Below are 26,569 nucleotides of genomic sequence, written 5' to 3' on the forward strand. Positions count from 1 at the left end.
GGGAGGGACTTGGCTCCTCCAGTCCCCATCTTGCTGTCCATCCCCTTGAGAGGTGTGGGAAGAGACACTGCCAGTGAAGACGGAGGCAAAGAAGTTGTTGAGTACCTCAGCCTCCTTCTCACCTGTTGTTACCAGTCTGCCAGTCTTGCTCATTAAGGGGGATACGCTTTCTCTGACCTTCCTTTTCTGGCTGACACACCTGTAGAAGCCCTTCTTGTTATTCTTTGCATCCCTTGCCAAGTTCAGCTCCAGACGCGCCTTGGCCTTCCTGACCCCATCCCTACACAACCAGGCAGTGTCCCTGTACTCATCCCAGGATACCTGTCCCTGCTTCCAGTGCCTGTGCATTTCCTTCTTGCCCTTTAGTTTGACCAGCAGGTCTCCACTCAGCCATGCTGGTCTCTTGCCTTCCTTGCCTGATTTCTTACAGCTGGGCATCAAGACCTCTTGTGCTCTATGGAAAGCATCCTTAAAGACCTGCCAGCTCTGTTCTGCCCCCTTGTCCCTGAGGGCAGTTTCCCAGGGGGTCCTATTGACTAACACCCTGAAGAGCTGGAAGGTTGCTTTCCTAAAATTCAGGGTCCTGACTTTACTCTTTGCATTTCATTCAAATGGCTGGCATATTACCAAGTGAAAATAACAGAAGTGAGGTATAGAATATGTATGCTCCCCCTTGGTGGCAAGACACTTCTATGTTTCAGCAGAGGAAAATTTTCAACTTGTTTCTTGTCAAAACAACTGCATCTTTTAAGACTTAGAATAGGCCTTTCAGAGCTTTTTTTGAGTGCAGTTAAAGAACCAAGGCTAAATTCATCTGTATATTTTGCTTATTTTGAGGGCTGAGTTGTCATTGTGATTCCTTTTTAGCCAAGGATGACGGTGCTTTAAGCAGCTGATGGGGTTTAGTTTACTGTGAAGCCTTCTGTGTAACTAGCATCCTTTATTGCAAAATTTTCAGTGCCTCTGCAAAAAGGGCAAGTAATGGTGGCTGCTGCTTCTTCTACTGTTATGCTTGGTGCCGGTACCATGGGCATTTCATTGCTAATTAAAAAGGCTAGGACTTTCCCTCACTGGGTTTAAAAGGACTTCTACAATGCATACATTTTTCATACATGCATTAGAATCCTTCCTTGAGTCTTACAAATCATAAATTTAACATACAGAATTGTTGCTACTGCAGAATCTTTCATTTATCCTGATCCTTTCAAATATGCAGTTGTTCAGTTATATGACATCATGTCTCTGATAACAGAATACCATTATGAAGATGAATGGAATATAAAAACTAAATTTTAACTCTGAGTTGTGAATTTTGGACAGTGGATATAATTGAAGTGTCTGTATAAGTGCATAAAGAGCTTAGCATTGTTTATCCGTGGTGTCTACTTAATATGAGCGTTTTATAGAGAGTAATTATGAAATAGATTAAACAGATGAATTTGAAGTATTTCCACCTTAACTGAGAAAAACATACCAAAGAGAACCATTTCTATTCATCCAGTGATTCTGACTCTGAAGATGATGAACCCAGGAGGTTCCATGTAGAAATAAAACCTGTCCAGTCAAATAATAGCTCTCAATATACCATGCCTTCCTTGGATGAATTAAAAGTATCTATAGGGAACATTGCTCTTTCTCCAGCAATATCTGTGAGTAATTTTGTTCCTTGTATTTTTAATGAGTAGAGAAGAAAAGTGGTAAGGAATCTTTAGTGTTAACATATATTTTACTGTTCAGAATTTATTCTAGGTTCAAGTTCAATGATTCTTTTTTTTTTATGCACTAGGTCATCTTTGATACACTTTATTGCAATGTTATGTTAAGTAATTCTCCCTTCTCAGATTTAACTTTACTTTGAGTCTTGGGAGTGCTCAGTCCTTGTCTTTCTACTGTTGCCACCACAAAACATTTGAATACATGTGGAGTTAGCTGAGCATGGCTTTTAACATAGTTTACTAATACATATTCAATAATATACAAAACTTTAAAACAGAACATATAATGCGGATGCATATAACTTTTACAGTGCAGCTTTATTGTATGTATTCTGCCAGACCACAGAATGATCCTTTATACTGTGGGATGATATTACAAATAAATAGTATTAAAGTATGCTAGTACAGTATTCAGATCAGAATATGTATGGCTCTGATTTTAAGGAAAATATTATGCATATTAAAATATTAATGATTTTTCTCTTTTCCCCCCCCATGTTTTGAAAGCAGAAACACAGTTCTGTAAGTACAGAATGGTTTTTTATTCACGTTTTCAGATTAAACCCAAGTAAGTGTAGTATGTGAGGAAGTTATTGGGAAAACCTTAGGAATGTTTCTGTTATTACCTGTCAGGCATACCATGTGATATAAAAGCTGTTTAATTTTACTCGCCCAGCCTGTCAAGGGATTTAGTCATATCATTGCCTTTGTCAGCTCTGCAGTCTTCATTTCTGCCTTTTCTTACCGGTGTGACGGGCATGCACTAGTTGCTCTGTTCTGGCTCATGTTCTGGTCTTCTGCAAGCTCCAGAATGTTCTGCCTGGCATTGAAAGCAAAATATTGCATTGAAAGTTGAGTGGAAATAAGAACCCTACAACTATTAAGTGTTTTATTTGACAGTTGTTAAAAGAATTTATTCTTATGGGTTTGGTTTTTTTTCTGTTTCAGGCACAAACGAATCAAAATTCATCCAGTAAGTGTGAATATTTAACTTTTAGTCTATTATGTTAGTTTTTTAACATAGCATGAAAATATTTTTTTTATTGTTGAAGAAAAAAACATATTAAGTATTTGTAATTTAAGTAGAAAAAAATATTTCTCTTGTCAGTTCTAGGTATCTTTATATTTACCTTTGAACTACTCACAGTAAATTCAAAGGACAAAATTAAGTTATTTGGTTAACATTTCAGTGCAGCTGGTAGAAGCCACCCAAAGACCTCTTCTTTTTCTGTATACTCAGCTGTTCCCTGTTTTGGGAAACAGATGAGTCTGTGACAGTGATGAGGAACAAGTCCAAGAGCCAAAGGCAGCGGTGGGGGGGGAATCCCATGGAAATGACTCTTGTGTAAGTTCTTAAAACCCTTCCACCCACTCAAGTATTGTCCACAAAACAGCAAAGCACTCTCTCTCTGTTTTATAGTCAAAACCACAAAATATGTCCATGGAGATAGAGGACAGAGCATTAGTCTCTACCCTTTAGGTTTTTTTTCAGTAGGAAACCAAGCCAGGTTTCCTGAAGAGTAATACTGATGCAAACAGTATAATTTAAGGAAGAAATTTCAAGTGACGAACACTTCCTCCTGAAATGCATTGCTCTGTTTAGTCCTCTCCTTTCAGAAGGCATTTCAGGAGCATCTGAATTTATATTATCAGAGATAATGCATTTTCTCTTTTCCATTTTAATAATTCATAATTAGTTTTGAACTGCAACTGTTATCATTTACTGTCTTTTTATAATGAAGCTGAAAGATTTTTATTTTAGAGTGGTGATAATACTGTGTCTTTTGCTTAGATGAAGAGTTAACAAAATCAAAGCTTTCTACTCCAGCTAATGAGTAAGTTCAACTTTTAAAGTTATGTCAAGTGTAGTTTTCGAGGAATTTGGTCTTATTTTGATCTAAGAATCCGAGACTCATTGGAAATATCAGTTGACTGCTAGTTTAAGTCAGGCATCTATTATATCATAAGAGTTAAGGAGATTTCTATTCACTTGTTTTCCTCTTCTAATGCATTTGCTTCATTGTGATCTGTCTCAATTGATATTTATAATTGTGTGATTACAAAATATATTTTTATTAAAATGTCATGTTTTAAATAAGATGGATTTAGTTTCCATCATATAGTGTTCCATTGTAAAGTGTTTAAGATTAAAAGCCCCATATTTGGACAGGTCTATATACATTGCTCATATATGTATATACTGAAACAAATTGATTTGTAGACGTATGTCTTGTTGAAAATTAAAATAATTTACTGACATTATGAAATATGTCCACACACAAACTTGCACCAAGGTATCAGTTCAGATAATTTCCTTATGTGTAAATCAGTTCTTTGACCTGCAATTTGTAAGTACTTTTAAGTTTTAGATGCAAAGACTAATACAGAAGATGAATTACCAAAGTTGTAATTTTATTTTTATGATTATATACATCTTTTGTTAATATTCCAATTGTAACTCTTACTATAGAAAGGGGAACAGTGACCTTCTGGCATGGGATCCACTCTTTAGCAGTTCTCTTGAATCTTCCTCTTCAGCTTCCTTGGCATCCTCATCCTCCTCAGGTAAAATATTTTATAGTAGACAATGTTTTCTGCATATTATTCAGGATGTTCTCTTGTTGCTTTTTTAGTCATTGCAAAGGGATGTGCTTTGACTATTGAAATGAAAGAATTTTGTAAAGCAGTATCCTGTTATGAGTAATACACAACTCAGGGTGCAGTATGTCAGGCTTTCAAGCTAGGGAGCAAGGGGGAAGAGGGAACACTAGAAACCTTAGGAAAATTCCATCTTGCTTTTGTCTTTTTTTCTCTCCTTCTCTCCCTTTACATAAAATGGTCATCATCTATGCTGGAGGAAGAATATAACACTATTTTTTCAGTTGGTAAAGTTGGGAAATTAAATGGAGGTTGTCACAGCACCTGAGATGCTGAGCTTGCACTGTGAATAGGGATGGGTTTCTTCTTTCCAGGAAAGCCTGTTGAGCTATGTAGTACAAAGCCACTGTGGAGCTTTGCTATGAGGAACTTGATTCCTGTAGGAAACCATGAAACTGTTAGGAGATGTGTGGCATAATCCAAAGGGAGCAGAAGAAAAATGGCAGGACTGAGACTGGAATTAAGGGGGAGTTCCTGGCACCACCTGAGAGTAGGCATATTGTGAGGAAGAGGGTGGGCCAAGGAGTATGGGAGGTGGAGGGGGCAGATACTGCGTGGGAACTTTGGGTGTAGGATTTTGGAGGATATTAATGTGGGCAGGACACTGGCAAGCTTTCCTGAAACTTGGTCTTTGAGGGGGGGAAGTCTGCAGAAATAGGCAATATTGATTTTTACATTCAAAAGGCAGTGAGGGAGAGGGAGGAAAAATAGCATGTGAGTGGGTATGTGTGTTTGTCGTGGTTTAGCCCCAGCCGGCAACTAAGCACCACGCAGCCGCTCGCTCACTCCCCCTCCCACAGTGGGACGGGGGAGAGAATTAGAAAAAAAACCTCGTGGGTTGAGATAAACACAGTTTAATAGGACAGCAAGAGAGAAGGAAACAACAATGATAGCAACAATAATAATACCGACAAAGGAATGTACAAGAACAAGTGATGCCCAATACAGCAATTGCTCAGCACCCGGTGATCGACAGCCCGTCCCCGAGCAGCGATTCCCGCCCCCCCGGCTAACTCCAGTTTATGTACTGGGCATGATGTTATATGGTAGGGAATATCTCTTTGGCCAGCCTGGGTCAGCTGTCCTGGCCGTGTCCCCTCCCAGCTTCCTGTGCACCCCCAGCCTTCTTGCTAGCAGGCCAGCACAAGAAGCTGGACTGTCCTTGACTACTTAGCAACGATCCAAAACATGGGCACATTATCAACAGTTTCTCATCCCAAATCCAAAACACAGCCTCACACTAGCTTCTGTGAAGAAAATCAGCTCTATCCTGGCTGAAACCAGGACATCTGGACACACTCGAGCACCTCAACATCCTTCTTGTAGTGAGGGGTCCAAAAGTGAACACAGTATTCAAGGTGCGGCCTCACCAGTGCCGAGTACAGGGGCACAATCACTGCCCTACTCCTGCTGGCCACACTATTTCTGATACAGGCCAGGATGCTGTTGGCCTTCTTGGCCACCTGAGCACACTGCTGGCTCATGTTCAGCCGGCTGTCAACCAGCACCCCCAGGTCCCTTTCCGCCAGGCTGCTCTCCAGCCACTCCTCCCCAAGCCTGTAGCGTTGCATGGGGTTGTTGTGGCCAAAGTGCAGGACCCGGCACTTGGCCTTATTAAACCTCATACAGTTGGCCTCTGCCCATCGATCCAGCCTGTCCAGATCCCTCTGCAGAGCCCTCCTACCCTCCAGCAGATCAACACTCCCACCCAACTTGGTGTCATCTGCAAACTTACTGAGGGAGCACTCGATCCCCTCATCCAGATCATCAATAAAGGTATTGAAGAAGACTGGCCCCAAAACTGAGCCCTGGGGTCACACCACTTGTGACCGGCCACCAACTGGATTTAACCCTGTGCACCATAACTCTTTGGGCTCAGCCATCCAAGCCAATTTTCTACCCAGCGAAGAATACGCCCGTCCAAGCCATGAGCATCCAGTTTCTCCAGGAGAATGCTGTGGCACACAGTGTCAAAGGCTTTACTGAAGTCCAGATAGACAACATCCACAGCCTTTCCATCATCCACTAAGCAGGTCAGCTTGCCATAGGAAATCAGGTGAGTCAATCAGGACCTGCCTTTCATAAACCCATGCTGACTTAGGCCCGATCACCTGGTTGTCCTGTATGTGCCATGTGATGGCACTCAAGGTGATCTGCTCCATAAGAGATTAGATGATTGGATATTAGGAAAAATTTCTTCACTGATGTCGTGGTTTAGCCCCAGCTGGCAACTAAGCACCACACAGCCACTCACTCACTCCCCCTCCCGCAGTGGGACGGGGGAGAGAATTAGGAAAAACCTCGTGGGTTGAGATAAACACGGTTTAATAGGACAGAAAGAAAGAAGGGAACAATAATGATAATACCAACAAAGGAATGTACAAGAACAAGTGAGGCCCAATACAGAAATTGCTCACCACCCCGTGATCGACAGCCCGTCCCCGAGCAGCGATTTCCGCCCCCCGGCCAACTCCAGTTTATGTACTGGGCATGACGTCGGATGGTAGGGAATATCTCTTTGGCCAGTCTGGGTCAGCTGTCCTGGCTGTGTCCCCTCCCAGCTCCCCGTGCACCCCCAGCCTGCTTGCTGGCAGGCCAGCACAAGAAGCTGGACTGTCCTTGACGGCTCAGCAACAACCCAAAACATCAGCACATTATCAACAGTTCCTCATCCCAAATCCAAAACACAGCCTCACACTAGCTTCTGTGAGGAAAACCAGCTCTATCCTGGCTGAAACCAGGACAACTGAAAGGGTTGCCAAGTATTGGAACAGGCTGCCCAGGGAAGTGGTTGAGTCACCATCCCTGGAGGGATTTAAAAGACATGTAGATGTGGTACTTAGGGACATGGTTTAGTGGTGGACTTGGCAGTGTTAGGTTAAGGGTTGGACTCAATGGTCTTAAAGCTCTTTTCCAACCTAAATGATTCTGTGATTCTATGAATATGCTGAAAAGAAGTTGTGCTTTCTCAAAATAATCTGTTTTGCTAGCTGCATTATTGCTTTGATCTGGTGTTGGAGTCTGTAGAGGAAGGCAAAGGATACTTAATTTGTTGTACTGGTGGTTGTTAATGTATCCATTTCTTTATTGCTACATGTTGTAGTTTAACCAGGCATGCAACTAAACACCACACAGCCATTTGCTCACTCCCCCCCAGTGGGATGGGGAAGACAATCAGGGAAAAAAAGTAAAATCTGTGGATTGAGATAAAGACAGTTTAATAGGACAGAAAACAAAGGGAAAATAATAATAATAACAATAATAGCAGTAATGATAATGATAAAATAATATACAAAATAAGTGATGCACAATGCAATTGCTTACCACACACCGACCAATGCCCAGCCAGTTCCTGAGCAGCAGTCCCCGGCCAACTCCCTCAGTTTATATACCAAGCATGATGTCATATGGTATGGAATATCTCTTTGGCCAGCCTGGGTCAGCTGTCCTGGCTGTGTCCCCTCCCAGCTTCCTGTGCACTTCCCTGCTGGCAGAGCATGAGAAGCTGAAAAGTCCTTGACTTAGTGTAAACACTGCTTAGCAACAACTAAAGCATCACTTTGTTATCAACATTATTCTCATACCAAATCCAAAACACAGTACTATAGCAAGTACCAGGAAGAAAATTAACTCTATCCCAGACAAAACCAGGGCACTATGCCTGGACAGGAGGCCAAACCAGGTTAGGAAATGTTCATACAGTCCCTCCTGTCAGCAGAACTGTGGAGATAGTAGCCTCTGGCTGATGAGGAGTGACAGGTAATTGGGATCTGTAACGTCCTCTGTAGCTATATCTGGGGGGGAGTCATCTACTTGAGGCCTCATACCTGAAAGTGACTTATGCAGAGGTCTATATTTCATTGAAATTGGTGGAATATAGTGCCCTGTGGGCATAAGTAGATTTTAGTTATGAAATATCTGTGCCTTGGCAAACTTTATATGCTAAATAATTATTTAAAGCATTGTTGTTCTAGGAGTTAACTAAGCTCTGTACATTTGTGAAATGCTCCATGGAATCTGAGTGTTGTAAAATGTTCTAAAGTATAACAAATTACTAATATGTTTGGAAAAAAAAATGCTGAATTGGGGTATTTCATACTGTTGTTTAAATCAAATTAGCTTCTGATGCACACTAACCTGCAGCTTACTTATGAAGACTTTAAAAAATAGACAGCTTTGATCTGATTGTATTTTCCTTGAAATCAGTGTTTTACCTTCAACTTGAAGGCTAATACAGGTAAGCTGATGCTTAAAGTTTTTGAAAATCTCAATCCAAAATTACTTAAATTACTTATTTTGTATCCAGAATATATACATATCATGATCTAGCACAGATACTTTTTTCTTTTTACTGTTAAAACATTTCTTTAGATATTGTTTTGTAACTCTGAGTTAATCATTGAACACCTAAACTATCATGGTATTTGAGGAGACAGTGGTTTATGCAGCACAGAAGTAAACTTTGGTCATCTGTGAATAATCCTGCTTTATTAGAAGTTTAAGCTAACTTTGTTATCTTGAACAAGCACAACAAATGTTTTTTAGTCAGCTATTGATATTATAAAAATGCTTCTGTTATGGTTTAACCTGGCAGGTAGCTAAAACAAACACAGCCGTTTGCTCACCACCACCCCCAGCAGGATGGGGGAGAGAATTGGAAAAAAAGGTAGAACTCGTGGGTTAAGATAAAGACAGTTTAATAGGATGGGAAAAAAAAGAATAATAATTATTATAATAATAATGATAAAAGAATATACAAATAAGTGATGCACAGCTCAGTTCCCAAGTCGCAGTCTCCCCAGCAACTACCCCAGTTTATATACTGAGCATGATGTCATATGGTATGGAATATCTGAAAACATCAGTACGTTATCAACATTATTCTGATCCCAAATCCAAAACACAGCACTATACCAGCTATCAGGAAGAAAATTAACTCTATCCCAGCTGAAACAAGGACAGCTTCCTTTTATCTTCCTCATTTTCATCCATGTGTATTTTTAAAATAGTCTTGTACATTTCCACATTGCTTTTGTTTAGGATTCATAGTAGTATTTAAAAACCTTTGAATGATATTTAAAATATCTGTTAGAAAGGAAAAGCTGTGTTAAATCTCTGTTTATTTGGGCTTGGAGAATATACTTGTTCATGACAAAAGGACAACTATAGAGAGGACACCTATACTTTTGATCTGATCTTTTCTATCTTTTTAATTCTGAATGCCACTCTGCTGTTGTTCCTAGCTTTGCCAATCTGCAAGATGTTGAGAAATGACTAACCTTGCGTTTTCTGCTTCTGTTGTCATCTACTGCAACAGGCAACAGCCGAGTGCAGGGAATACTTGTGGAAAACTGTTTTCCAGCAGCCTGAAGACTCTAGGGTAAGAGAGGAAAAAAACTAGGGCATACATACATACATGCCTCATACATACAGTTACTAGATATAGATTGATACAGACAGAAGAATATCATACAGGATCTCATGACTGCATTGTCTTCATTCATTTACTGGACAGCAATTTATGTTGGGCCTTCCCATTACAGATGTTAAGGGTGAGAGGATAAAAATGTTTGGAAGGAACAGAGAAAGGTAGGTTTGATTAAATAACTGAAAGAAATTAAAAGCAGAAAGCTGTGGAGAGGAAACAAACATGGAGTAGGACACAAGAAGGAAAAGACAAAGATGAAAGAAAGTGAAACCATGACAGGGAAGAAGTTAGAGGAGTAAGGAAAGTCATGAGAAGTAGGGCCTAAAGGGGAGAGAAACACAATAAATTGCTTGGCTTACTTAAAAAATGCAAAATCATACAATCAGAGAATCATAGAAAGGTTTGGGTTGGAAGGGACCTTAAAGATCATCTAGTTCCAATACCCCTGTCATGGGCAGGGACACCTTCCACTAGATCAGGTTGCTCAAAGCCCCATCCAACCTGGACTTGAACACTTCCAGGGATGGGGCATCCACAAGTTCTTTGGGCAACCTGTGCCAGTGCCTCACCACCCTCATAGTGAAGAATTTCTTCCTTCTATCTAATCTAAATGTACCCTCTTTCAGTTTAAAGCCACTACCCCTTGTCCTATCACTACATGCCTTTGTTAAAATTCCTTCTCCAGCTTTCTTGTAGGCTCCCTTCAGGTACTGAAAGGCTGCAATAAGGTCTCCCCAGAGCCTTCTCTTCTCCAGGCTGAACAACCCCAACTCTCTCAGCTTGTCCTCACAGGAGAGGTGTGTTGGTTATGCCCTGCTGTGTTGTCTCTCCAACAGATATCGGGGTGGTTGAAGTTCCCTATGAGGACCAGGGCTCATGAATGTGAGGCTGCTCCTATCTGTCTATAGAGGGCCTCATCCGCTCAGTCTTTCTGGTTGGGTGGTCTGTAGCAGACTCCCACTATAATGTCACCTGTCCCTGCCCTACCTTTAATCCTGACCCATAAGCTCTTGGTTGGCTCCTCATCTATCCCAAGGTGGAGCTCCATGCACTCCAGCATGTCACTGACATAGAGGGCGACACCCCCTCCTCGTCTCCCCTGCCCATCCTTCCTAAAGAGCCTGTATCCTTCTATTCCAACGCTCCAGTCATAGCGGATCCCACCACGTCTCCGTGATGCCAATAAGATCATAGCCCTGCAGGCGTGCGCACATCTCTAACTCCTCTTGTTTATTCCCCATGCTACATGCGTTTGCACAGAGGCATTTAAGTTGGGCCCCAATGAAGCTGACTTACTGGCTGGAGTGGCTGGAATTCCTTTGTGCTGCTCTTCAGGTGCTCTGCTGCTGACCTGTGATCCTTCTCCAGGCTCTGGGCATCTATTGCTGGCACTGGCATCAAACTGGTAGGAGTGGGATGGATTTACATTCCCCTCCCCCAGCAATGACATGGTTGACAGTATGAATGAAGTACATGTGATATGTGGCTGGGGCTTTTTCTTTAATTTGTAAGCGGTGTGATTTTTAGCCTAGTAGAGCAGTTATTTTTCATGCTGGCTAGTAATCCTCATGCAGTGGATGTTGAATATGTTTTTGAAGTCTGAATTTATATTGAAATTTTTATCATTTTAGTGTTGCTCCTAGTTTCAATTCTTCCTTTTTCCTTCAGCTACGCTGAAAGAGCATAATAGGAGCTCCTCCTCATCTACCACTGATTTGCCTGCCTATAGAGTATCTCAGTCTTTGCTTGGACACCAGTTTCTGGGTCTAGAAGCCCATCTTCACCAGAGTTTACCATTAGCACTTTGTGCAAATCTGGTGTTACAGCAGCACCATCAGGGAGTACTATTACTTTATCCTCTGTTTCATCGTCTCAGATTCAGTGGATTTCCTTTGCTGATGAACTTCTTACAATTAGACACACAAGCACAGACAAGAAGGAGCCCCATTGCAGGAATGCAGGAATTGCAGGAAGACTGCATTTTAAAACTGAAAATGCCTGCCTTGCCTCTTCTGCTTTGCTCAGGAATTCTTCCAATAGCTGTGCTTCTGAGGATCAAAGTGACCTTTTCAATAATACTCTATGCCATGAACAATTATTCATTGAAGAAACTGGTACTGCTGCTGAAATTTCTTCCACGTCATCTTCATCACTACTGGATTATAGTTTAGTGTCCTTCTTGTGTTCATACAAATAAGGGTATGGCAAGCATGCATTGTGTACTGCTCTTTGCTAATAACTGACTCCAAAAAGCAAGCTTTAGACTGATTTTTCTTTTTGTTATTATTGCTCACCTGATGTTAAAATTAACTCATCTTCTTAGAATGTACTAAACTGTTTGTTAGCACCAACTTCCTTCAAAGTTAGGACAATGAAATAAATATTCAGCTTGAAATAAGAAGAAAAGTTCAAATTATTTAATTAAAGGCATTGCATTTTCTTAACTGTGCAGGGCTTTGCTTTTCTAGAAATAGGAATGTATAGATGTTTTCAGATTAAATAAAGTTAAAAAAATTTGATTTAAAACTGTTCCTTTTTAACACCCAGTATTTTGAAGTGTGGACAATATCGTGGTAATGCTACATACTAAGAGGGCAAAGGAAAAGTGCATTTGGGCAAGTGGGCCATGACTCACTGAATACCTGTGATATTGCAGCAGACTACACAATGTTTAGCATGCACTGTCTTAAAGGAATGACTGATATGTGGATGTGGTCAGTATTAGCCTAATTTCTTTCTTCCCAGGTCAGTGATGAAACTCCCATACTTCAATGATGGCAGAGTTATGCTGAATGCCTGAGAAAATTCCATACTTAAAGGTTACATTTTTAAATAACATTAACTGATTTAATAAAAAAAGAACCATCCAGAATCATTTGAGGGAGATGATAGGATGTGCTGCAATGACACAGTCAAATATTAGGTTTTCAGTCTATTTTGAAGTTAATTTTAGATCTGGCATACTCATTGGATGGCATCTAACATTTATTTTGAAGTATAGTTCTATTCGGAAAAGTGACTATGTAAAAGTGGCATCTTTGTACTGCTGCCACCATCTGTTAATTGTGTCTGTTAGGTTTAGGAGGACACGAGGGCAGTATTAACTGCTTTTTGCTTCTGATAACTCAGCTAAGAGATAATATGGAGTTACTATGTTCTTGCAATCAACAAAGTAATTTATCTGTTATACTGGTGTATACTTATTGAAGTCAGTGGGATTTCAGGGGGCATAATTTTATGTAAACAGAGTTATGCCATTGTCAGCCAGGACCAAATATGAATTTCCACTGAATTTTCCATTTGTGGTGTGTCCTGGTTTCAGCTGGGCTAGAGTTAATTTTCTTCACAGATGCTAGTGTGAGGCTGTGTTTTGTATTTGGGATGAGAAACTGTTGATAATGTGCTGATGTTTTGGGTTTTTGCTAAGTAGTCAAGGACAGTCCAGCTTCTCGTGCTGGCCTGCCAGCAAGAAGGCTGGGGGTGCACGGGAAGCTGGGAGGGGACACAGCCGGGACAGCTGAGCCAGTCTGGCCAGAGATATTCCATACCATATGACGTCATGCTCGGTATATAAAGCTGGGACGAAGAAGAAGGAAGGGGTGGAGGGACGTTCGGAGTGATGGTGTCTGTCTTCCCAAGAAACCATTACGCGTGATCGAGCCCTGCTTCCCTGGGGATGGCTGAACATCTGCCTACCCATGGGGAGTGGTGAATGGATCCCTTGTTTTGCTCTGCTTGCATGCACGGCTTTTGCTTTCCCTATTAAACTGTCTTCATCTCAACCCATGATTTTTCTCACTTTTACTCTTCCAATTCTCTTCCCCGTCCCACCGTGGGGGAGTGAGCGAGCGGCTGCGTGGGGCTTAGTTGCCGGCTGGGGTTAAACCACGACATGGTGAGACATGAAAGACTGTCCTATATGCTGAATCCATATAGACTATACACAAAAGGGAACTCAGATAAAACCATCTTTTTACATACAAACCTCTGAGAATAGTTAGTATAAAATCATTTGAGAGCAATGAGAAAGACCATGATGCCATTTTTGGAGTCACTTTTCAGTGTATCACATGGCCCTATTTTAAACACATTTATGATTAGTGGTAAATCTTACAAAATGGAGCTTGTAAAATAGGAACTTCTAATAGAAGCATAACTTCCAGTTATTCTATTCAAGTGAGTACATATTTATCTTCTGTGTGACCTTTCTAATACTGATTTCTTTAAATTTGCTTTCTTTCAGCAAGGCCCACAACTCCTCTTTCTGTGGGCACCATTGTACCCCCTCCAAGGCCTGCTTCAAGACCAAAGTTGTCTACAGGGAAACTTAGTGGAATTAATGAAATAGTATGTATTGATTGTTGTGGTTTTTTTAATTCTCCTTTGTAACTCAATTTCAGATATATCATTTACACTGTTACAGTGGAGTTACTTTCCAGCCAATGTTCAAGGAATCACATACTCAGATTTGCACCATTGCTGGATAGGCAAGGAAGTTGTTCATGATAAACATGTTACTATAACAAAATAATTCTTAACTGAACTAAAAAGGTCCAAAACATAAATTTTACATCAGCTGAATGTTTTTAATTGAAAAAAATCAATAACTTGAAAATTAAAGGATAGCATACGTGTGGGATTAAAGTTTTCAAAATGTGAAATACTAGTGAAGTTATTAACAAAACTCCATTGATTCAGGGATATCATCAAAGCTTTGGGGAATGAGTGGTATTTAGTAGATCTTTATCAGTTGTGTGTTGACACAACTAGCCCTGCTTGTGATTTCGCCCTGCCCTTGGTGCTGGTTGGTGGAGAAAGGAGGTGGCAGATTGCAGCAGCTGCCCATCGTAATAATGAGATGTTGCATGCTGTCTGCATCTCTGCTCACTGCTTGCAGTGCAGGTCCACCTGCTGATAAGGAATGTGGCAAAGAATGCAAATACCCAGACAGCATATCAGACCAAACCATGCTTAATCTCTTCTATGAATATTATGATTCTTTGGGTTTTGTTTGACTTACTGACTTGGAAAAATTTTACCATGGTAAGATCCCCTTACTGTCTTTCAAAGTAACAAGATACTTTCACCATGTTCTCATTACGGAAAAAATGCTTATGCTTCAAAATTCAAACTTCGACTTCAAAATTGCATCAGGTTGCTCAGGGACATACTGAGTTTTGAAAATCTCCAGGGAGGGAGATCTCACAACCTCTTTGGGCAACCTGTCCCAGGACTTAACCACAAGGTTACAAGAAGGAATTTTTTCCCTATGTTCAACTGAAATTACCTTTGTTATAGCTCTTGCATTTCTGAATAGAGCCTGACTCCATCTTCTTTGTAGCTAGTGAAAGACTGCTAGTAGATCCCTCCTTAGGCTTCTCTTCTCCAGGCTGAAAAAAAACAGGTCTTTCAGCCTCTCCCTCTCTCTCATGTCCTCCAGTCCTCAACTATTTTAGTTGCCCTCTGCTGGACTCACTTCCAGTTTGTTAGTAGCTCTCCTTTAGCTCTGAAAATCCACATTTGCTGCACACATACACAGGGCTATAGGCTTAGGTTCTGCTACTGTGTTATAGCGCAATTATTGACAGGCTGTTACATAATCAAATACATTAGACTTAACTACCCAAGCAAAAAATTTAATAATGATAAGCTATGAAATAATGGAATTGATCCCCATAGAAAATGTGGGTCCTCTGTTTTACACTAAAAACTAGGATAGATAAAGCATTAAAAGAAATATGTTGAGAAACACTATGAAATTGATTGGGGAATGAAATGAAAACTCTACCGTCTCTTTTCATCTTTTTAAAACCACTTTCTGTGTCTGTAATACTCTTGTGATCTCTTGTGTTTAGCCTAGGCCGTTCAGCCCTCCATTGACCTCTAACTCAAATCCGCCACCTACAGCTCCCTTGGCACATGCAGAGAACATTTCCTCAATATCCTCTTCTGCTTCCCTCAGTGCAGCAAACACACCTACATTTGGTAAGTTAAATTAACGATTTTAACTCATTTTAGAAATGGTATAATTCTGCCACTGAGTTCCACCTGTTAGGAAAACCATTCCTTGGAGTTAGTTGTTCCATATGTGAGTCCAAGTCTAGGTACTTCAAGCATCCTTTGCAATATCTGCTTCTAAATGACACTGAGAGACAGGACAGTGGATTTGACTAGATTAGAACATAGATCCAATTATGGCATGTTCCTTAGTGAAATATTTTTCAAAATTAAAATATTCCATTAATTCATATTTGGTGTGCTTGTATATCCATCAAGCACAACATCATCATGTATTTGTTCAGAAGATGTTATTGTATATGTACAGAAATATTTTGGGATACTGATAAATTTGAATTAATATAAATGTTCACAAAATTGAGTTCTTTTTATGTTATTTTTATTTTGTTTGTTATCCTGTAATTGCAGTTTCCCAAAAAAATTAAACTAATGCATCTTTTTCTTCAAATTAGTGAAGTATATAAGCTAAACAGAGGTATTTAGTAAAAGCAAAACCAACCAAACAAGATGAAGATGAAAAGCAAATCAATCTTCCTGTGCTGCCACTAATTTCAGAAGGTTCTCTTGTGTTTTTAAAGTCAAGTCCTTCACTTATGATATTTGATTATAACAAATAACAAAATAGCAAGGAGACTTGGAGGGGGTATTTGTGGGGTTTTTTTTAAAGACATTTTAACTTGTTTCTGTAGCAGAATTGAAGTATTTCATTCCTGAACACTATTACCACTTCAGTCCCAAGTTAAATCAGACTCTTGAGTTAACACTCAGTTATCTATGAATGTTACTGATGCCAAGGATTCGTCACCCAGGCTCAGCACCTCAGAAGAGCATCTGCACAGCTTCTAGCAGGAGTTCTGCATTGAAAGCAATGCAGCTGTTTCCACCCTGTGCAGGACCAAAGATAGTAAGGTCTGCCTAGCCTCAGCTGCTGCAGTGCTGGCACAGTTCAGTGTCCACCAGTTTCCCAAATGCTGAGAAACACCATAGAAAGATAACTGATATTTTGGTTGCCAGAGTCCATCCAGGCTCACTTCCTCAGGCCTCAGCACTGGTGCCAAGGAACCAGAAGTTGGTGACAGCAGCATCAATAGCCCCAGCTGTCTGTGTGTGTGTTATTTGAGACAGTGACAGAGTGAAATCATGAGGTGAGGGAGGAGGTGTGTGCTGACACCGAGGTTTGACATGGTTATTAATCTGGCCTAGCAAAAATAAACAAGGCCACTTCCATCTGCTGATTATATGAATTAAATAGCCCTGGAGAGCTGGGAAGGGCAGTGCAGATGGCTGAATGATTTTGGGGCACGAGGATATACTCTGCACTACTGTCTGTATTCTTTTGGCTTTTGCACAACCCAGTGTTTCCCTTATCCCATTTGTTCTGAATAATGGAGAATTGACTATAGTTATATTGTTCCAAGTGAACTTGTAGGCATGCATAACTGAATTTCTTTTATGCTTTAGCCTTGTTTTAATTTGCAAAGTATTTTTATATATTAAATTATTTAACATCTATTTTTGCTTGAAATGTGTTGTTTTCTTGCAATGTTTTGTTTCATTTAAACATAATAGAAGATGATCTTTTGATTGGAACACTTCCTACAATTGAAAAGCTTTGTGAGACACCACCAGGTATTGTACTAGAAGCAGATTTACATGTTAACTAATCATCCTAATGCACTACAGCTAATAATGTTGTACAAATTTCTCCAGCTATTTCTGGTGTCTGGCAGATACAAGTAGCTTGAAAGCTCAACTACTTAACAAGTTATATGTTGCTGAAGTCACCAAAACTTGATATAACCACTTTTATACAACATAATCTTCCATCTATTCCCTCCCCAAACAAGCTGAAAATTGGTCTTGTTTCTTCAGTTTCTTGGAAGAAAAGGGAATATATTTTTACTGTGACAATCCTTATTCTCATGAGACAAGTAGATAAAATTGTTTCTATATTTCTAAATAACACAAAGCTTTGAAGATACAGATAATAAAGATAGTATTTTAAATACATTTTATTTTTATGACAGCAGATTAGCTAATATTAAAATTGCCTGAATTGTTGTTCTTAAACTGAACTAAAACCATTTGGTCAGACTTATTTATTTGCCCTTTTTATGGCCAATGATGTGGTCTTTTATTCTGCAGTTTAGCAACTTCCTTGAGTGTGTCAATGCAACTGTTTGCATGGTTACAGAATCACAGAATCACTAGGTTGGAAAGGACCTTCAAGATCATCAAGTCCAACCATTAATCCAGCGCCACCATGTCCCCTAAACCATGTCCTGAAGCACCACATCCACACGTTTTTTGAACACTTCCAGAGATGGCGACTCCACCACCTCCCTGGGCAGCCTGTTCCAATACCTGACCACCCTCTCGGTGAAGAAATTTTTCCTAATGTCCAATCTAAACCTCCCCTGGCGCAACTTGAGGCCATTTCCTCTTGTCCTATCACTAGTTACTTGGGAGAAGAGGCCAACACCCTCGTCGCCACAACCCCCTTTCAGGTAGTTGTAGAGAGCGATAAGGTCTCCCCTCAGCCTCCTCTTCTCCAGACTAAACAACCCCAGTTCCCTCAGCCGCTCCTCATAAGACTTGTGCTCCAGCCCCCTCACCAGCTTCGTTTCCCTTCTCTGGACACGCTCCAGCACCTCAGCATCCTTCTTGTAGTGAGGGGCCCAAAACTGAACACAGTATTCAAGGTGCGGCCTCAATGGTTGTGTCATTAGCTCTTGAGTCAGCACAGATGAAGGGCTGTTAGCAGTGGTTGGGACTGAGGCAGGTGGCAGGGCATCAAAGACATATTTGCTGGTGCTGCTGAAGGTCCTAGAACTGGACCCGTGAGCTGGACTGCAGACTGAGATACAGTGAGTCCACCTTGGCACATCCCGTCCCTCTGAGAGCTCACAGCAAGCATGTAATACAGGCTGTTTCAGCGGTGGTACAAAAAATTAGTAAGATGGTCTCGACTACACTACCACACTAATAAAAAGATAGAACTTCTAGTATTGTCTTTTATATTCAGTACACATATAAAACACTACTGAAAAGTAAAATCCCATGACAGCTGGTTTTGTTAGTTATATGCATACATTTCAAAAAGCCTTAGCTGAGGTCTGAGTTGATTTTTATAGCTATGCATTGGAACTTTGTTGTGTAGGCACAGGCATCTGAGAAGGCTGATGTAGGCCTGGTAATTATTTTTCTTCTAAACAGGTATGTATTTCCAGGTACCTCCAAGGAACTCCCAGAATCTTTACTATATAAACAGAAAACTTTGCAAAATATTTCTCCAACAATTTCTGGTTGGGAACTGTAATCTTTGTTGTCTGAAATAGTTAAAAGAATGTTCAACAGTTCATTTATGTGGGGGAATATTAATGTATGTGCATTTATGTTCATACATACCATAACTGAATTCTTTGCATTTCTGTGACTATTTTATCATACATTTTTCCATCCTATAAGCATAGAAGAGGGACTTTTTTAAAGTATTGTAGTTAACATCTAATTTCCTTTGGATCTGTTGACTTCAGTTTAATCAGTAGCCATTTTAATGCAGTGTTCCTCTGTCTCATGTGTATTTCCTTGTGTCCATTTACAAAATTTCATACTGATAGTCCTGGTTTTTTTGGCTTCTAAGCAGTATTTTGATGGTGTGATTGTACTGTACTATGTTTATATTTTTCTACATGCTTTTCAAGTAATTATTCAGACTCTGCTGTGACCTTAATGGTAGTAACCTCTTATAAAAATGACAGGTGTAGTCAACTGTTCTGAAATCTATTGCTAAGCTTTTTGAAAATTAAACCTATACACTGTATGTATTCTAGGTGTTTCACGTGGTCCCAGCCCTGTCAGACTTGGAAACCAGGACATCTTGCCTGTTGCAGTAGCCCTTACTGAATCTGTTAACGCCTACTTTAAAGGAGCAGATCCCACAAAGTTAGTTAAATAGTGAATTGTTTTGAATGTAATAAGTTACAATAAGAAAACACACTGTTTTTAATATTTTTGGGTAAAACATATATACATTAGAAGGGGGATTCACTGTTTTTTTTCCCCCTGATATAAGTGACAGCAGTGGCTTATCACTCTATTGGCCTGCATCCTGCTAGGAGTTCATATATCCCTGCTTTACAAAAATGTGTTCAATGAGAACATTGAAAATGAGAAGGGGTTTTATTATAGTCAGGTAGGTGCTATGTATAAATTTGGGCAGCTTAAAAGCACCTCATTCCCTCTGTCACATTGCTTGCTATGCTACTGAGGCCTTGCCTAAGCATAGTTGTGCCATGTTTTCAAAGCCTGAAAAATATCCACCCATACTACTGTATGCTTAAGCAGCTAAACTTTTTTTCTTATTTATTTCATCTGACTTCCCAGTTGAAAGTGATAGTACATTGTCATAGTGCCACATTACCCTCATTTGAAATTGATTTTGTTTTGAATTAAGCTCATCAGATTGTAAAAGTACAAAGATTGCTTTAAAATTTGTATTAAAACTAGGCAGTTAATGAGTTGCAATAAAACTGATGTTTTCATTCTCTTCTAGATGTATTGTGAAGATCACTGGTGATATGACAGTATCATTCCCAAGTGGGATTATTAAAGTCTTCACCAGCAACCCATCTCCAGCTGTGCTCTGCTTCAGGGTGAAAAACACAAGCAAACTAGAGCAGATTCTTCCAAATGCACAACTTGTATACAGGTTTTGTATTTTAGTTTTTTAAATATATTAGTAAACTACATGATTTGTAAAATGTGAATTGTTGTATATGTAAATCAGAATTCTCTACAGTATTTGTTGATTTGCTTATACATAATTTAATTTCCTGAACTAATCTTGTTTAGCTCAGTTTCTCTCCACTGCCACCATTAAAAATTTCAGTGATTACTGGACTTGGAACTTATGCTGAATATAACAGGAGCCATAAAAGATAGTTTGCAAATGTACCTGTGTTTTTTACACACATTTTATAAATAAAATGTTTTTTAAATTATTTTAAAAAACAAACAAACATTTTTTTCTAATCAAACTACGTGAACAATATGACTAATTACAGATATGGAGAAAAATTAGATGTCAAAAATAGGACACTCATATTGTCATATGGATTTCTTTATACAGTAATAAAAATGGTAAGATTAAATTATGAAACAGTAGCCTTAAATAGAAAACAAGTAGTAGGAGCTATACCTAATCTCATTTGTCAGTTATTAGTGTATTTTTTAAGCTGTATCATTTCTATGGTAGCTCAGATCCATTACATAACTGTATCTCTCAAGTGTATAGCAGCATGCTTAGGAGAATTCTTAAGAAAAAAAGCTGCTGGTTGAGTAGGATAACTGTTGAAATCGCAGTATTTGGACATCTTGAAAAAAAAAAGAAAACAATTGTAAAAGCTGATATCTCTTTCAGCTGAACAGTTGCTATTTCATTTATTGGAGGAATTATTTGAAAACCAATTAAACACTTCTAGATGCTACATTTTTTAAATTACTGAAATAACTTAAAACAATCAAACCACAGGCATCCATTCTTTTGTATTTAATTTCATTTTGATCATTCATACTTAATGTAATGAATGATTCATACAAAATTAAATTTATCATTCTTTGACATGACAGTTTATAACTGAAATGTTAGCAGAGCCATATCTGACAGTGAATTATACTGAAAAATTATATTTTGGAAAAAAGTGAAAATTCTTGTCTGAGTGCTGTAACACTTCACCTCTAATTAGAAAAGATGCATGTACTGGATATTTATTAAGTTAAACCTGTATGGTAATCATATGACTTTTCATCATACACTGCAACGACTATCTTTTCCTTAGTATTTATAGAGATGGAACTTTTTAATGTGAGTGATATTTGTGGAGATGACAGAATTTCTGTTTTGAATTATACTTGGTTGTGGAGCAGCAGAAGGATTTTGCTGCTGGTTTCATTTGTTTAAATTTTGGAAGGCTTCTGTGATAAATGTTTATCTATATATTTTACTGAAAATGGAAATTACATGAATGACAACACTGTATTGAGAACCAAATTCTAAGTAAATTGGACAGGCTACTGGTATGTAAGTCATTGTTCTAGGACATTCAACCCATTGCAGTCATATTTACTGTGTTCCAGGTGCTCATTTTCAGCTTTCACTCTGCATGCACACTCTGCATGCCTCCTTAGGGATGGATGCAGTTCCTCTATTTAGCCACAGATGATCCATGGAGCTCTTTGATTCTTAAGTGATTTGAATTTTGTTTCTGAATCAGTTTTCTTAAAAGCTTCATCCTTATTAAAAAATAAACCTGATGCAACCAGAGCTGAAAATATTCTTGATCTGCAAAACACCTTTCCATGCTCCAGTAGCTCCCAACCAGGATTTTGCTTCTGCATTCATGTGCACTCTTACCTACATATAGAAATGGTATAATAAATTGTTACTAAGATTGAATGCATCTATAAGTATCTGAGAAACATTTTTTATAATAATTTGAAAATCACTTTTAATTGAAAAAAATTTTGAAAGCTTGCACTCTCTATAAATATGTGAAAGTGTGGTAACACATACAGCACAAATCTTAATTCAGTGCATTAGTGAAGCTATGTCATAACAAAAACTAATTATGATTTTAGTATTTATTCCAAATTGGATAAGATTCCTTTTCAAAGACCACTTTCATCCCCACCTCCCACACATTCTCACAGCACCTGATTGTATTAAAATTGTGTTTTATTAAATGTAAAATCCAAGTTCAGCATTAACTTCATCTCGTGATGCAGATCATCAGTCGAGGAAACTCATTGCTCCACAACCTGGAAGGAGAATTTTTACCAGATACAACAAGCAGTTAATTTGTCTTAATATTTAGGAAGGTACGATTATGTGTTATAAAGCATTAGAACAAATTCTTGCTTGAAATAGTGAAGGGGAAAGATCTAGTCTTAATTTTTAGAGATACAAAATAATAAAACTCAGTGTTGCCTTCTGATTCCTACCTTTCTTTTTCTTTGTAGTGATCAGTCACAAAGTGACTCCAGTACTAAGGATTTTTGCATGAATATGCAAGCTATAACTGTCTACCTCAAGAAATTATCAGAGCAGAATCCATCTGCATCCTATTATAATGTGGATGTTTTAAAGTATCAGGTAAACACTTTTTTCCTTTGGAATTTTTTAACGAACTCTGGCAGATTTCATATCTATACAGAAATTATAAGAATTGTTCTTTGCCTGCTTGCATGCAGATGAACTGTCATCCCTCATCTAGGCCAGTTCTGGGTATGTCACTGTTTCCAATGCATAGGCTCTGCCCAGGCTGAGTGCATTCACGTTACGCCTTCATGTCATTCCCTGTTCATTCATGACCTGTTTCAGCTTGCTCACATTTCAGTCCAATTCATGTGTGCAAGCTTCAAACACTGTTTCTTTAGTTAAGTTTTCCTTGAATTTAGGGGGTTGGTTTGAGTTTGTAATTATATTGTATTTTGATTTTGTAATTGCATAATTTTTGGATGCTGTAGCTAATCAACTGTAATATATGAGAACGCATGGAACAACTCATCCTGGAAACCATTTACAGGCACATGAAGGACGGAGAAGGTCATCGGGAGTAGTCAGCATGGATTCACCAAGGGGAAGTCATGCTTGACCAACTTGATAAACTCCTATGATGAAATGACTAGCCTGGTAGATGAGGGGAGAGCAGTAGCTATTGTCTACCTAGACTTTTGACACTGTCTCCCATAGCATCCTCATAGAGAAGCTGATGAAGTGCGGGCTGGATGAGCAGAGAGTGAGGTGGATTGAAAACTGGCTCAACAGCCAGGCCCAGAGGGTGATGGTCAGTGGCATGAGGTCTAGTTGGAGGCCAGTAACTAGCCAGTGTACCCCAGGGTCAATACTGTGTCCAATCCTGTTTAACACCATTAAAGATCTGGATGAGGGGGCAGACTGTACCCTCAGCATGTTTGCTAATGATGCCAAACTGGGAGGAGTGGTTGATACACCAGAGGGTCATGCTGCCATCCAGAGGGACCTCAACAGGCTGGAGAAATGGGCTGACAGGAACCTCATGAAGTTCAACAAGGGGGAGTGCAAAGTCCCGCACCTGGGGAGGAACAACCCCAGGCACCAGTATATGCTGGGGGCCACTCAGCTGGAAAGCAGCTTTGCAGAAAAGGCCCTGAGGGTCCTGGTGGACACCGAGTTGAACATGAGCCAGCAATGTGCCCTTGCAGCAAAGAAAGCTAATGGTACCCTGGGCTGCATAAATAAGTATTGCCAGTAGGTCAAGGGAGGTGATCCTTCCCCTCTACTCAGTGCTGGTGAAGCCACACCTGGAGTCCTGTGTCCAGTTCTGGGCTCATCAGTACAAGAGAGACATGGACATACTAGAGAGAGTTCAGCAAATTATCACAAAGATGATGAAGGAACTGGAGCTTCTCTCCTATGAGGAAAGGCTGAAAGAGCTGGGACTGTTCAGTCTGGAGAAGAGAAGGCTCGGGGGGGGATCTCATCCATGTGTATAAATACCTGAAGGGAGGATGCAAAGAAGACTGAGCCAGGCTCTTTTCTGTGGTGCCTGGTGACAGCACCAGAGGGAAAGGGCACAAACTGAAACACAGGAGGTTCCCTCTGAACATTGGGAAGCACTTTTTTACTGTGAGGGTGACTGAGCACTGGAACAGGTTGTCCAGAGAGGTGATAGAGTCTTCCGCCTTGGAGATCTTCAAAAGCTGTCTGGGCAGCCAGCTCTAGGTGGCCCTGCTTGAGCAGGGGGGTTGGACAAGATGACCTCCAGAGGTCCCTTCCAACATCAATCATTCTGTGAATCTGTGAGAAGATGTTCTGGCTGTCAACAAAAAATTCTTAATGAAAATTCAAGACAGACAGACTCTCCTCAAAAGGGAGAACAGGGATTTGCTAGGCCTGCATTGAGATGGTTGAACATCTGGAGCTAACTGTCTCTACATCAAAAAACAAAAGAACCTATCAGTGCAGCTATTAATATCATTGTAGCTTTCCACATCCTCCCAATATAGTTTAAAATCTTGGCATACTTAATCTATAAAAAGCATGTTAGGTACACAGATAATTCCTGAGAAAGATGGAAGGAACAAAATATATCTTTGGATTGCAGAAATGAGTACTGTGGAAGAATGAGATCTATTTAAGAACTTTACTGTTGGGGAAAAATGAGGCAGTGGCATGCGGAAGCCCTGGCAGATAGAAAGGTATCTAGGCTGCCAAGAAAGGCGAGAGGGGAGACCAGGGCATATAAGATTCCTCAAGCAGACAGAAGGTGGTAGAGGTGCATCAGGGCAATAGCACAAGCTCAGCTACAGAAGCAGCAGCATCCAACCATCCTGCAGAAAGAAAATAATGCATTTAATAGGTAAGAACTGTTTTGATGTCCAATGACAGGTATTGCCCTCTGCTGCTGGCTGTTTGGGCAGCTGAATTGGTATGGCACACAACTGCTAAGGATAAAGTCATTGTGCTGCAAGCATGTTTCTTGTGTGAGGCAGAACATAAGACTCAAACAAAAATGTTTTCATAGAATCATAGAATCATAGAATCTTTGGGTTGGAAGGGACCTTTAAAGGTCATCTAGTCCAACCCCCCTGCAATGAGCAGGGATATCTTCAACTAGAGCAGGTTGCTCAGAGCCCCGTCCAACCTGACCTGAAATGTTTCCAGGGATGGGGCATCTACCACCTCTCTGGGCAACCTGTGCCAGTGTTTCACCACCCTCATTGTGAAAAATTTCTTCCTTATATCTAGTCTGAATCTACTCTCATCTAGTTTAAAACCGCTACACCTTGTCCTATCGCAACAGGCCCTGCTAAAGTCTGTCCCCATCTTTCTTATAAGCCCCCTTTGAAAGCCAGAACAGGAAGGAGCCTCATGGGCCAGTTTAAACCTTTTTTAAATTATTTTAATTTATAATTAAAAGAACAGGAATTATTTTAGGTTACAACAGTCTTTAGGATTCTGAGATTAAGGGCTCAGAGGTAAATTGTTCTTTTGGTCTTTTGTCAGGATTTAGAGTTATACTCATTACCATCATTCTCTAATTCTGCCCAAAAGGGGAATATTTTAATTAAGCTTCTTTCAATGGTTTATTCTTTTACAGGTATCTTCAAATGGCATCCAGTCCACTCCCTTGAATCTTGCAACTTACTGGAAATGTAATGCTAGCACTACTGATGTGAGAGTTGATTATAAGTACAATCCAGAGTCTATGAATGTGCCTAGTATGCTGTCTAATGTCCAGGTTGTGGTACCAGTAGATGGAGGAGTAACAAACATGCAATCACTTCCACCTGCAAAATGGTAATATTAACACATTTCTTTTTATTATTTCAAATTCATTTCAGTGTATTCATTAGTGTCAGCCTAAAACATTTCACTGGAAGAAACAGATCACTTTTTTCGTCTTGATAAAATGCGTGGTATCAGATGTTTAGGACACTTTCTCGTTCAAAACAGATCATATAAAGCCAAATCACATAAACTAAAATGAGACTATATGCACCCATTCCAACTGTGCAATAATACAAACCTTTCTGAACACAAGCCTTTCTGAAATTTCCAATGTTTGCTTTCTTTTGGCCAATACACAGAATAGATATTTTTAATAACATGATTGGACACCAAATTATCTTAATGGTTAAAAGACATTGGGGGAGGGTGTGTGTGTGTAAAAATATATCCATATATATCACAGAATCATTAAGGTTG

At 39.7% G+C, this 26,569-nt stretch overlaps 1 protein-coding gene across 1 annotated transcript in view; it reads left to right on the forward strand.

Annotated features, from left to right (window-relative positions):
• LOC309415227 (F-BAR domain only protein 2-like) overlaps positions 1–26,569 on the forward strand; it is a gene marked incomplete at both ends in the record, with an annotated part of 92,480 nt that overhangs the window by 51,043 nt on the left and 14,868 nt on the right. The window contains 13 exon segments of the mRNA XM_082012678.1: positions 1,482–1,649; positions 2,664–2,688; positions 3,508–3,550; positions 4,186–4,280; positions 11,470–11,556; positions 11,559–11,977; positions 11,979–12,000; positions 14,045–14,148; positions 15,657–15,786; positions 19,653–19,764; positions 20,375–20,530; positions 22,840–22,972; positions 25,962–26,161. Of these exon segments, the coding sequence (XP_081868804.1) occupies positions 1,482–1,649; positions 2,664–2,688; positions 3,508–3,550; positions 4,186–4,280; positions 11,470–11,556; positions 11,559–11,977; positions 11,979–12,000; positions 14,045–14,148; positions 15,657–15,786; positions 19,653–19,764; positions 20,375–20,530; positions 22,840–22,972; positions 25,962–26,161 (1,694 nt within the window).

This window comes from Phaethon aethereus (genome assembly GCF_964289735.1).
Source record: "Phaethon aethereus genome assembly, chromosome: W".
Taxonomy (NCBI): domain Eukaryota; kingdom Metazoa; phylum Chordata; class Aves; order Phaethontiformes; family Phaethontidae; genus Phaethon; species Phaethon aethereus.